Genomic DNA, 12,801 nt, shown 5'->3' on the forward strand with positions numbered 1-12,801 from the left:
AACACATTCATTATATGGTCACAGATTTTTTTTGACTATAGTTGATGACAAGAGTAGATATACATGGTTATATTTAATGAAAGCTAAGTCAGATGCTAGAGCTATAATTCAGAGTTTTTGTCAGCTTGTAAAAACACAGTTTGATAGCAAAGTAAAATGTATTAGAAGTGATATTGGACTTGAGTTTGATATGGTTGCATTTTATCAGTAAAAAGGCATAGTTCACCAAACATCATGCGTGTACACTCCTGAACAAAATTCAGTAGTGGAGAGAAAACATCAACATGTTCTTAATGTAGCTAGAGCTCTTAAATTTCAGTCATCCATGCCTTAATTTTCTGGTCAGATTGTGTTCTACATGCTACATATCTTATTAATAGAACACCTTCTCCCATTATTGATAATAAAACACCATATGAGCTTCTATATAATAAATTGCCAGATTTAAATCATTTAAAAGTTTTTGGTTGTATGGCATATGCATCAACTTTATTACATGAAAGACATAAATTTACTCCAAGAGCTACACAATGTATATTTATAGGTTTTTCAGAAAACACTAAAGGATATAAGTTGTATGATATGCAATCTAAGCAAATCTTTGTTTCTAGGAATGTAAGATTTTATGAGCATTTGTTTCCATTTCAAGAAAATGTTAATATTTCAGAGTCTATTAGGGTTATCTAGTTACTAATAATAATAATATTGATGAACATTTAGTTGCTACTGATATAAATGATTCAATTGTTTCTAATGATGATGTTACTAATGATAATGTTATTGAAACAAATAGAAATATAGTTAGGAAGTCATCTAGAGTCAGTAGCAAACCTGCTTTTTTGAAGGACTATATTTATAAACTTCCAGAAACTAATGCTGTTAGTAAACATAAGACCACACCACATGTTTTATCTAGAGTTATGACTTTTGATAAACTTAGTACAAATCACAAAATTTTAATGTTGCAATAGAGTCTGTTCCAGAACCTAAGACATACAGTGAAGTTATAAAGCATGTCTATTGGAAAGAGGCAATGCAAAAGAAATTAGATGCTTTATAAAGCAATAATACTTGGATTCTAACAAATTACCTGTTGGAAAGCAGCCAATAGGTTGTAAATGGGTTTATAAAACTAAATACAATAATGATGGAACTATAAAGAGACATAAGGCTAGATTAGTAGCAAAAGGCTACACTCAACAGTATGGCATAGATTACATTGACACATTTTCTCCTGTTGCCAAAATGTCTACTATTCGTGTATTATTAGCTGTTGCAGCTTCCAGGAATTGGTTTTTGCAGCAACTGGAAATCAACAATGCCTTCCTACATGGGGATCTTCATGAAGAAGTGTATATGCAGCTTCCACTTGGAATTTCAAGTACACAGCCCAATCTAGGCTGCAAGTTAACAAAATCATTATATGGATTGAAGCAGGCTAGTAGGCAGTGGAATAAGAAGCTAACTGATGCTCTACTATCACAAGGGTTCAATCAAACAGCTTCAGATTCTTCATTATTCACAAGAAAGAATAATGAGTCCTTCACAGCATTGTTAATTTATGTGGATGATGTCATCCTGGCAGGCAATAATATGGATGATATCAAATCAGTAAAAACTTACCTTGATGATGCTTTCAAAATCAAGGACCTTGGCAGTTTAAAGTTTTTCTTAGGATTGGAGGTTGCAGGTCAAAGGCAGGTATAAATTTATGCCAAAAGAAATATACAATGGACTTGTTGAAAGACACAGGCTATATTGGATCAAAGCCAGCTTCAACACCAATGACATCAGAAACTAGATTGAATAAAGCTGACAGTGAAGACTTCAAAGATATACAAGCTTATAGAAGATTAGTTGGGAAGTTAATCTATCTTTGCAGCACCAGGCCTGACATCTCATTTCCAGTTCAATAATTATCATAATTCATGGATTATCCTACTGACAAACATTATGCTGCAACTGGAAGAATTCTGAGATATCTTAAAAAGTCACATGGGCAAGGATTATTCTTTCCCGCATCTAATGATCTCAAGTTGAAAGCATTTGCAGACTCTGATTGGGCAACTTGCTCTGACAGTAGGAAGTCTATAATTGGTTTTTGTACTTTTCTGGGAAACTCCTTAATATCCTGGAAAACCGAAAAGCAAGCAACTGTATCAAAATCTAGCACAGAGGCAGAATATAGGGCATTGGCAAATGTCGCATGTGAGATTCAATGGCTTTCCTACTTACTGCAAAGTAAGTAATGCTACACCAACAATGGTATATTGTGACAACCAGTCAGCCTGTTATTTGGCTCACAATCCAGCATTTCACGAGAGAACTAAACATATAGAAGTGGATTGTCACATTATCAGACAGAAGATTCAATCTGGCTTGATTCATCTGTTTCCAATTGCTTCAGAACAACAAATTGACGACTTCTTCACAAAGCCTCTACCTACTGCTCAGTTTCATAATTTCATCAACAAGATGGGCATACTTGATATATATGCTCCATCTTGAGGGGGGATATTAAAGATAATTAAATCAAGAAGGAGAAGCTGTTTATAAGTGAAGAAATTAGAAGTTTAAGTTTAATTACTGCCACATCAGCAGTTCTTGTTAGTTAAAGAAGTTTGTTAATATAGCCGTTGTAAGTTTAGAGAATAGTCAAGTGACAGCTGTCACCTCTGTCTATAAATACTGTTGTAACAGTATTCATTAATTTCTAATGAGAATTACTCTTCTTTCACGTGTTCATCTTCTTCTTCACTTTACTTTCTTAATTCTTAATATTCTTGATAACTGAGGTTCAAACATCCAAATATAAAGTAAATAAAAATTTATAATAAAATAGGGATTTTTACATGAATACCGAAAAATAGAGAATATTGATAAAAATACTATCTAAAAGTTCATTTTACAAACAATACTATCTTTTAAAAATATTTACGAAAATACTATCTTTTTTGTATACAAAACTATGATTTTGTATACAATTAATACAAATTAGATTATATATGTATAGAGTTTTATTGTATATAATTCGTATATAATACAGATTGTATACAATTTTTCTTAAAACGAAGAAGGAAGGGAGGACATCCGCGGTATGCGCGAGCAGAGAAGGAGGAAGTGGTGGCGGCGGCGGCAAGTAGAGGGCAGCGGCGGCGAGTAAAGGGTCGTGGTGGTGAGTTTGTAAGGTGGATATTGATGTTAATGATGGGTGTTAATGGAAGAAAAGAAGAGGAAAAATTAGGGTTTTAAAAAATGTTGAAGATGAAGAATAAAAAAAGATAATATTTTTATAAATTAAAAACTAAGCTAGTTTTGTTTGTAAAGAGAAAATGAGGTGGTACTGTTATAAATATTTTACTCTTTCGTAGTATAGGGTGTAAATTTCCCAATAAAATAAAGTTTATGGGCTATTCAAATCAGTCCAGCTTAATTCATGTACTACTCTTTTGCGTCGGTATGAACAATACCCTCAATAAATTGAGAAAATTACACCATTTACCAAAAAAAAATGAAAATAATTACTCCCTCCATCCCGTAAAGATAGAAAAAGTAGCTCTTTCACAAGAATTAAGAAAGTAGTTAATTATAGGTAATTTGTGATATTTTTTCTAAATTGTCCTTTTAATTTTTTAAAGTAAATTATAATAAATTAGTGATTCACACAACCCAAAGCTACTATATAAATATTAACCAATAGGATTTTAGATGTATAAAAAGCATATATTGAAACTTTAAATTAATTAATGTTGATATAAGGATATTTTAATAATTTTATAGTTAACTAACACTATTTTTTCTATCTTTGTGAGATAAAAATTAATGTTGATATAAGGATATTTTAATAATTTTATAGTTAACTAACATTATTTTTTCTATCTTTGTGAGATAAAAAAAGTAGCTACTTTTTCTATCTTTACGGGACGGAGGGAGTACAAAAATACATGTTGACTTTTTTCATTTACAAAAATCTTACTTGATTTAAAAATATTTACAAAAATACCTAAAATTAAACAATTACAAACATAGGGTGTATACTATTGGTATAATGTCAGTATACTTATAAACTAAAAGTATACTAACATTATACCAACATTATACCAATCGGAACATATTGAAATTTTATTAATATTAAATAAAAAATTTACTAAAATTACATCAAATTGTATACTAAAAATTAAATAAATAATATTTCAAAATTATACCAACAGTGTACAAGAGTATACACATCAAAATATTTTATTTATATTAGATAAAAATTACACCAACATTACAAAAAATCGTATACTAAAAATTACACTAATATACTAAAATTATACCAACAATATACAAATTTTCTAGTTCATTATCAACTATAGGAAAATATATATATAAAAAATGTACATGTTATCAACTAGAAAATATATAAAAAAGTATAACGATATACTAAAAGTATACTAAAATTATACTAATAAAAAACCAAATACTATTTTTAAATTTCTGATTTATAGTTTTAATATACCGAAATTATACCAAAATTATACCGACATTATGCATATCGTATTTTTGTAAATAATTTTCATTTTTTGGTAGTGTTGTAAATAGTTTTAAATCAGTTGATATTTTTAAAATTGAAAAAAATCTATGAGTACTTTTGTAAATATTTTTAAAATTTTAGGTACTTTTATCATAATCCCCAAATAAATTTGATATATAAAATAGGGTTACTTATAGATATACTCCTTTTAGTCAAACACTTTTTTTGAGAGGAAAACAGAAATTTATTGATTAACGAATTGAAGAAACGAGTTCATTGACCGGAAATGGAAGTTCATCGTCAAAATTACAATCTCTTCCAAAGAAGATACCCCATTTAGCAAGGGCATGAGCAACTTGATTGCATTCTCTACGAATATGTTGAAAAACAACATTGCGATTCGTAGCTAAGGCTAAACAGTCATCGATGATAAGTTGCACATTATCTATAGCACGATCAGGTTGTTGAAGACGAGAAATAACCTCCAGCGCATCAGCCTCGATGATCACCTGAGAGCACTGGATATCAGCAGCAAGTTGGAGACCCAAACGGACAGCTAAAGCTTCGGCTAACTCAGGATCAGTCACACCATGAATCACAGCAACCCCACACTTCACAACTGAGCCCTTATGATCTCTGCACACTGCACTAGCGACGGACAGACTTTTATGAGCAGCAGTGGCAGCGTCAGAGTTGATTTTAATCGAGTTCAACGGAGGAGCTTGCCAAGTTAAAGGGACGTTTGCTCGAGGGATACGAACCTGCTGTGAATCAGCACGGCTACAAAGAGCAGGGACGCCGCGAAAGAGGAACTGAAATGGCAACCTAGGATTTTCGAAGACGATATTATTGCGATCGTTCCAAATAACCCACAAACTCAAAATAAAAGACGAAAGAGCCTCAGCCTTGATTTTAGTAAACATATTCGTCAGCCATTTCACCATCGAAGAAACTAGACAGCGATCTACCCGAAGACTTAGCGGCGACAGAAGCCACAAACCTCTGACCTCCTCGCAGTCCTTCAACGCGTGCAAATCTGTTTCAGGCGATACACCACATCTAGGACACCAATTAGCGACCGGTATAGCTTTCTTGATGAGATTATCATTGCAGGGGAAGGACCCATGAACAATCCTCCAGAGAAAGTGACAGATTTTGGGTTGAACCGGACATTGCCATAATTTTTTCCACAAACCATTATCGATTGTTGAGCTCGACGAACTAGCATTCCTATTGTTAACAATGGTGACAGCCTTATAATAGCCAGATTTAACCGAGTAAAACCCATTCTTATTAAGCGGCAAAATTAGTTTATCCGGGGGAAGTCTATGACTGATCGAAATTTTTAAAATATCAATCACTTCTTGTGGGGAGAAGACGGCAGCAAGCTTGTCACGATCCCAACAAGCAGAATTGACATTGATAAAATGAATAACCTTGCACTCCTCTGGAACATTTAAAGGACCAATCGGTTTCATGTAACTCGCCGGAATGATCCAGTTGCCTTTCCTAACATCCACAGAACGACCATCACCAATCCTCCATGCTGCTCCCGAATCAATGACTGCTTTCCCATCCATAATACTCTGCCACACGAAGCTAGCTCCACGTCTGCCGCTAGCCTGAAGAAAATCCGAAGTTGGGTAGTACTTCGCTTTAAACACACGAGCGCATAGACTTTCAGGATTCTGAATTAGCCGCCACGCCTGCTTAGCAAGCATAGCAAGATTAAACGCTCTCAGATTCCGAAACCCAAGGCCGCCATCTTTTTTAGCTTTACAAATCATATTCCAACTGATCCATGGAATTTTCCTTTTATCATCCGTACCACTCCACCAGAATTTAGAGATAATACTCTGCATCTCAGAACAAAACGTGGAAGGCAACGCAAAGCAACTCATAACATAAGTAGGAATAGATTGCGCAATTGACTTAATTAATACCTCTCTCCCTGCCTTTGATAGAAACCTCTCCTTCCAACCTAGGACACGCTTATGCAAACGGTCTTTTAGAAAAGCAAAAATGGGCTTTTTAGATCGACCAATCATGGTGGGCATCCCGAGATATTTCTAAAAGTGATCAACTACCTGAAAATTGAGAATTTGCTGAATAGACTGACGGTTAGCCTGTGAGACCCCTGTACTAAACAACAATTCAGATTTATCAAAATTGATACATTGACCAGAAGCAGCTTCGAAGACACCGAAGATACTTTTTAGAGCTTGACATTCGCTGCTAGTCGCCTGAGCAAATAACACGCTGTCATCCGCGAAGAAAAGGTGGTTTATCTTCGGACCACCTCTGCAAAGCCTGCTTCCGGAGATGAGGCCGTTGTGAACTCCCTGCCGGAGAAGAGCCGAGAAACCTTCCATGCAGAAAAGGAACAGATACGGCGAAAGTGGATCACCTTGGCGGAGGCCACGCTGCGGCTGCAAGAAACCATATGGGATCCCATTGATGAGAAAAGAGAAAGTAACCGAGGAAATGCAGGTAGTGATGAGATTAGTGAAGTGATCCGGGAAGCCCGTATGAGTCATGGCTTTTGCAATAAAACTCCACTCCACCCTGTCATACGCTTTACTCATATCGAGTTTGAGAGCCACCGAACCTCGCCTGCCTTGGGATCGTTTAGCCATGGAGTGGAACAACTCAAAAGCTACTAAAGCATTATCCGTGATAAGTCTTCCAGGCACAAAAGCACTCTGCGATTCATTGATCAAACTAGACAAAACTCTTTTTAAACGGTTAGCTAGGACCTTGGCTATTAGCTTATAAACAACGTTACATAAACTAATAGGACGAAGATCTTTCATCGACTCCGGAGAGGATTTCTTAGGAATAAGAGTAATGAAAGTATGATTCATACCTGCAGGCATGATTCCAGTTTGTAAAACATTAAGGACAGTGGAGACCACATCCTTACCAACAATGTGCCAGTAGGATTTGTAGAAAAGAGCAGGCGTTCCATCAGGCCCTGGTGCCTTAGTAGGTCCCATCTGCTTAAGCGCCTCAACAATCTCAGTTTCACAAAACGGGAGTTGTAACTTCGCAATTTGGCTCGCAGTAAGCTGAGAATCCATGCAGCCAACTACTTCTTCTTGCCTTGATGGATCAGACGTCATAAAAAGCTTGCGAAAATACTCGGACACCACCACTGAAATGGCTTCACCTGAACGCCAGTGACCCAAATCGTCACGCAAACGATGAATGGTATTGGTTTTTTTCCGGTTAGAAGCTTTGTGGTGAAAGAAATTGGTATTGCGGTCACCATCCTTAAGCCAATCAGCGTGAGAGCGTTGCTTCCACAAAGTTTCCTCCCTATAAAGCAGCTCATCAATTTCAGCATTTAGAGCACATATTTCATTATCTGTAGAGGAAGACACATTACTGTCCTGAAGACTCTTAAGAGCTGCCATCGAATCTTTGAGTTTTCGACGGACACTGCCAATATTATGGTAAGCCCATGACTTCAGATTCTCGCCACATGAAACCATCTTGCCCATAAACTCCTGCCCAGTAGCTTGACACACGACGATGCAACAGCTTCTTCAAAACAGTCGTGAGCCATCCACATTTTCTCAAACCTGTACGGTTTTGGCGATTCTGAAGTAGCTTCATTTAACGTGCACACAAGAATAGGACAATGATAAGATCTTTTTTTAGCCAAATGATGAACTCTCCAGCCCCAGTACATCTCCTGCCATAGAGCATTGCCGAAAAATCTGTCCAAACGAGCTTGTATGTTTTGCCCCGCAGCATGCATATTCGACCAAGTAAACGCAACTCCCTCGTACCCCAGATCATCGATTCCACAATCATGAATAGCCCCTAGAAATCCATCTATTTCTTTTTGGTCTCTCAGACGACCACCCATTTTTTCAACATGAGATAAACACATATTAAAATCACCAAATAAGAGCAGCGGTTTGTTAACATTCCGACAAACCTCTCTTAAAAGATCACAAGTGAGGTGCTTCCTATTACTCTCCGGCCATCCATACAATCCGATGCCAACCCAATTAAGATTAACCGTAGCATCAAAAGCATTAAAAGAAATATGATTATTAGAAAAATCAATAATGTCAACAGTATTGGATTTTTTCCAGAACAAAATCAATCCACCTTTACGGCCAACACAATCATCAGAAAAAGAGTCAAAAAACTGAAAATTCCTCTTAATGGAAGCTAACTTTTTATCAACAAGTTTTGTTTCCATTAAGAAGAAGAGATCCGGGGAATTATTAGTAACAAAAATTTTTAGAGCACGTACCGTCCAAGGATTCCCCGCACCTTGGAGGTTCCAGCTGAGGAGTTTCATTGCTTCCGGCGAGACTGCTCGTCAGTCTCCCGGCGAGACTGCTCGTCAGTCTCCGCCGATATCTCAATGTTGTCAAACTTATTCAGTAGTCCATCTCTAGCTTTCTTTGAGAAAAGATTATCTGAATCAGACATAATATGGGCTTCCACCAGTGATCTTTTTGAGACTCCGTTTGACTTCGAGCCTTCTCCAACATCACTCACCCCACTTCTCGGACCTTTACTGCACGTCCACGTACTCTTCCTTATAGATTTTTCACCTTGCTGCTGTGCATGAGGAGTACTGGATTTTGATCCCAACAAGCAGAATTGACATTGATAAAATGAATAACCTTGCACTCCTCTGGAACATTTAAAGGACCAATCGGTTTCATGTAAGTCGCCGGAATGATCCAGTTGCCTTTCCTATCATCCACAGAACGACCATCACCAATCCTCCATGCTGCTCCCGAATCAATGACTGCTTTCCCATCCATAATACTCTGCCACACGAAGCTAGCTCCACGTCTGCCGCTAGCCTGAAGAAAATCCGAAGTTGGGTAGTACTTCGCTTTAAACACACGAGCGCATAGACTTTCAGGATTCTGAATTAGCCGCCACGCCTGCTTAGCAAGCATAGCAAGATTAAACGCTCTCAGATTCCGAAACCCAAGGCCGCCATCTTTTTTAGCTTTACAAATCATATTCCAACTGATCCATGGAATTTTCCTTTTATCATCCGTACCACTCCACCAGAATTTAGAGATAATACTCTGCATCTCAGAACAAAACGTGGAAGGCAACGCAAAGCAACTCATAACATAAGTAGGAATAGATTGCGCAATTGACTTAATTAATACCTCTCTCCCTGCCTTTGATAGAAACCTCTCCTTCCAACCTAGGACACGCTTATGCAAACGGTCTTTTAGAAAAGCAAAAATGGGCTTTTTAGATCGACCAATCATGGTGGGCATCCCGAGATATTTCTAAAAGTGATCAACGCAAAGCAACTCATAACATAAGTAGATATTTCTCCCGGCGAGACTGCTCGTCAGTCTCCGCCGATATCTCAATGTTGTCAAACTTATTCAGTAGTCCATCTCTAGCTTTCTTTGAGAAAAGATTATCTGAATCAGACATAATATGGGCTTCCACCAGTGATCTTTTTGAGACTCTGTTTGACTTCGAGCCTTCTCCAACATCACTCACCCCACTTCTCGGACCTTTACTGCGCGTCCACGTACTCTTCCTTATAGATTTTTCACCTTGCTGCTGTGGATTAGGAGTACTGGATTTTGATTTCTCAGCTAACACAGAAATCTGGTTGGTATCTTGTACTTGTGAAACTCCAACCTCCACAAAATTTCCATGCATAGGATCTGTTATACCCGTCATCGTTGAAACAGCAACATTAGCTACCTCCACCACACTCTTCTCTTTTTGGAGGTTAACTGTGGAGACAAAAGGATCTTCAACAATATCACTCATATCTAAAACCCTCCTAGCCGTGGAGGGAGTATCAACTGCAGGAGATGTTTGCACCTCAGCAATACCTGCAAAACTGCTCCTGCTATTACTAGACTGACCTGCCTCATATTTTTGACCCATCATTGTTCGTTTGCGAGGCGTAGCCCTAATTCCAGGTCCATAAGGCCACTCAGACACCTCCGTTTCATCCGGCTTCGACTCACAATCAGCTAGTGTATGGTCTAAGAAGCCACACCAATAGCAAAAATTTTGGATTCTTTCGTACTTGAAAGAGATCCAGCAATGATCCCCAAGCGGGTTAATGATCTTGGTACCTCTAATCAACGGCTTAGTCGTATCAACTAAGACACGAACTCTATTATACCTGTTCCACCGTCCATCTTCCTCATTCAGATCAATAACTCTCCCAACCTTACCCCCAATCTTCCTTATAGCAGCATTCCCACGACAGTTCATGGGCAAATCATAAATACGTATCCAGAATGGGCAGCTCTGCAATCCCATATTATTGGGTTGCATGTTACCACTCATAGGTTCGAAGATGATTAGTTGTTTATCAAAGTGCCACGATGCCTCGCGGAGAACCCTAGTTTTGTCAGCCATAGAACGAAATTCACACACAAACAAATTATCACCAATATCTCTTAAATCAAAACCCTTGATCAGTTTCCATGCACTAGTTAATGCATTCCGCATATGTGCAATGTTATACGGCTTCCTCGTTAACAGTTTCCCCACCACGCTCAAGTTAGCTTTCGTTTCTAGATTCTCATCAACCACATCTTCGAGAGTAATAGCAACACACTCATCCTCAGTAAGACTCATATTCGCACACAAATCAGCCAATTCACCCTCCATAATACTAACAGAAACAACGAACGGAATAAATCCGATAGAAACTTCAGGTAGAAGAGATAGGAAACCCTAACCCTAAAAAATTAGGGTAGAGAGAGCTCCACAAAAATAGGGAGAGATGGACTTTTTAATATAGATTTAATTATGAATCCTTTTAGTCAAACACTTAGCATTAACACGCTTCAAACAAAAAAGTGCCAGCCTTACGCTTTTCTAACTTTTAGTTTTGCAATTATACGCTATTGTCATGTTACATAATCAACATGGCTTGTCCACCTCATACTACGTGTCTCCATTTTTAGTTCAAATCAAAATATGTTAGAATAACTAATTTATATTAAGTGTTTGTCTTTTTAAATTATTTTAAAATAAATTTTATATTACATAAATTTTATTTTTGAATTCTTAAATAATAATTAGAAAGAAAAAAAATTATTTGAAATTACTTTAATTTAGTTGAAACATCACATAGAGCGTCGATTCAATTTCTTCTGAAAGTGCTTTCCCTTTCTAATTACTAAAAACAATTAAAATATTAATTTTGTTAAAATAATTTTTATGTAAATTATCATTTTTCTTTAAAATATTGTAGTATAATTTTAAAAAATTCAGCATTTTAAAATTCATTTAGAAAATTTTATTTTAATAAAATTAAAAAATTAATATAATAAATTTTACTTATTTTTGATTTTATGAATCTGTGCTATTTTTTTATAATTAGGGAGCGCGCTTATGAAAAAAATTAAACTCACAATCTTGACAGAATATTATCCAACATTTAAACTATTGAACTATAACTTGTTGGAATAAAGCATTACTACTAGAGAATATTAATGAAACAACACATGTTTAATTGGAGATGCACACACGTTGTCGTCACTAAGCGAGCAACCTTATAACATTATAAACTTAAGAGCAAATTACTCTAAACCCCCTCATATTTGTCATAATCCACAATTTGGTATCTCTTGTTGAAAAATCTAACGATTTGGTATCTCAGTTTTAATTTTACAAACACTTACAAACTTCTGTTAAATATAGGTATCAAATCGTTGATGAAACTAAATATGATGTATCCATATGTATAAATTGAGGTACTAAATCGTTGACATAGTTGAAAGTGAGGTACTAAATCGTTAATATAATTGAAAGTGAGGTACGAAATTATTTGAAAGTGGACATCAAACTATTAACGGAACTAACAAAAACCCCTAATTGTTGACGACATGACAACTAAGGTATCAAATCGTTTGATTTTCAAATAAGAGTTATCAAACAGTGAATTATTACAAATGTGAGAGTCTTTAGAGTAATTTGCTCTAAACTTAAACATTAATTATATCAAAACTAAAATAAATCAAAAATAATATTATTGAAGAAATAAAATTAAATTTGTTACATTTTAGAAAATAAAACTCTCATCATATTTTGATTACAATGTTTTAAACATAAATTTTTGATTGATCATTAGTTAATTGTTTGTTGATTTTTGGTTGCTCATCAGTTGCTTTTTGATTATTCTTTAGTAGCTTATTAGTTAGTTTTTCTTTAGTTAATTATTGACAGCTCAATGGTAGATCATTGGTTGCTAATTAGTAGCTCATTAGTTACTCTATAGTTGTTCTTCGTATTTGTTGTGTTTTACT

At 35.9% G+C, this 12,801-nt stretch overlaps 1 protein-coding gene across 1 annotated transcript; it reads left to right on the forward strand.

The window, feature by feature from the left end:
* The first annotated feature begins 1,928 nt into the window (after positions 1–1,928).
* LOC126681593 (uncharacterized mitochondrial protein AtMg00810-like) lies at positions 1,929–3,252 on the forward strand. The gene is made up of 3 exons (XM_050377140.1): positions 1,929–2,241; positions 2,408–2,479; positions 3,047–3,252. The coding sequence occupies exons 1-3, from the start codon at positions 1,929–1,931 to the stop codon at positions 3,250–3,252; spliced, it is 591 nt and encodes a 196-aa protein (XP_050233097.1).
* The last annotated feature ends 9,549 nt before the right edge of the window (positions 3,253–12,801 follow it).

The sequence above is a fragment of the Mercurialis annua genome, linkage group LG5, assembly GCF_937616625.2.
Source record: "Mercurialis annua linkage group LG5, ddMerAnnu1.2, whole genome shotgun sequence".
Lineage (NCBI taxonomy): Eukaryota > Viridiplantae > Streptophyta > Magnoliopsida > Malpighiales > Euphorbiaceae > Mercurialis > Mercurialis annua.

Excerpts from the sequence above, each read along its gene's own strand:
- LOC126681593 (XM_050377140.1), top strand. The coding sequence starts at position 1,929 with ATGGATTATCCTACTGACAAACATTATGCTGCAACTGGAAGAATTCTG. Across the intron at positions 2,242-2,407 it reads GCTTTCCTACTTACTGCAAA|AACAACAAATTGACGACTTC; the intron begins GTAAGTAATGCT and ends CAATTGCTTCAG. Across the intron at positions 2,480-3,046 it reads TAATTTCATCAACAAGATGG|ATTGTATACAATTTTTCTTA; the intron begins GCATACTTGATA and ends TATATAATACAG.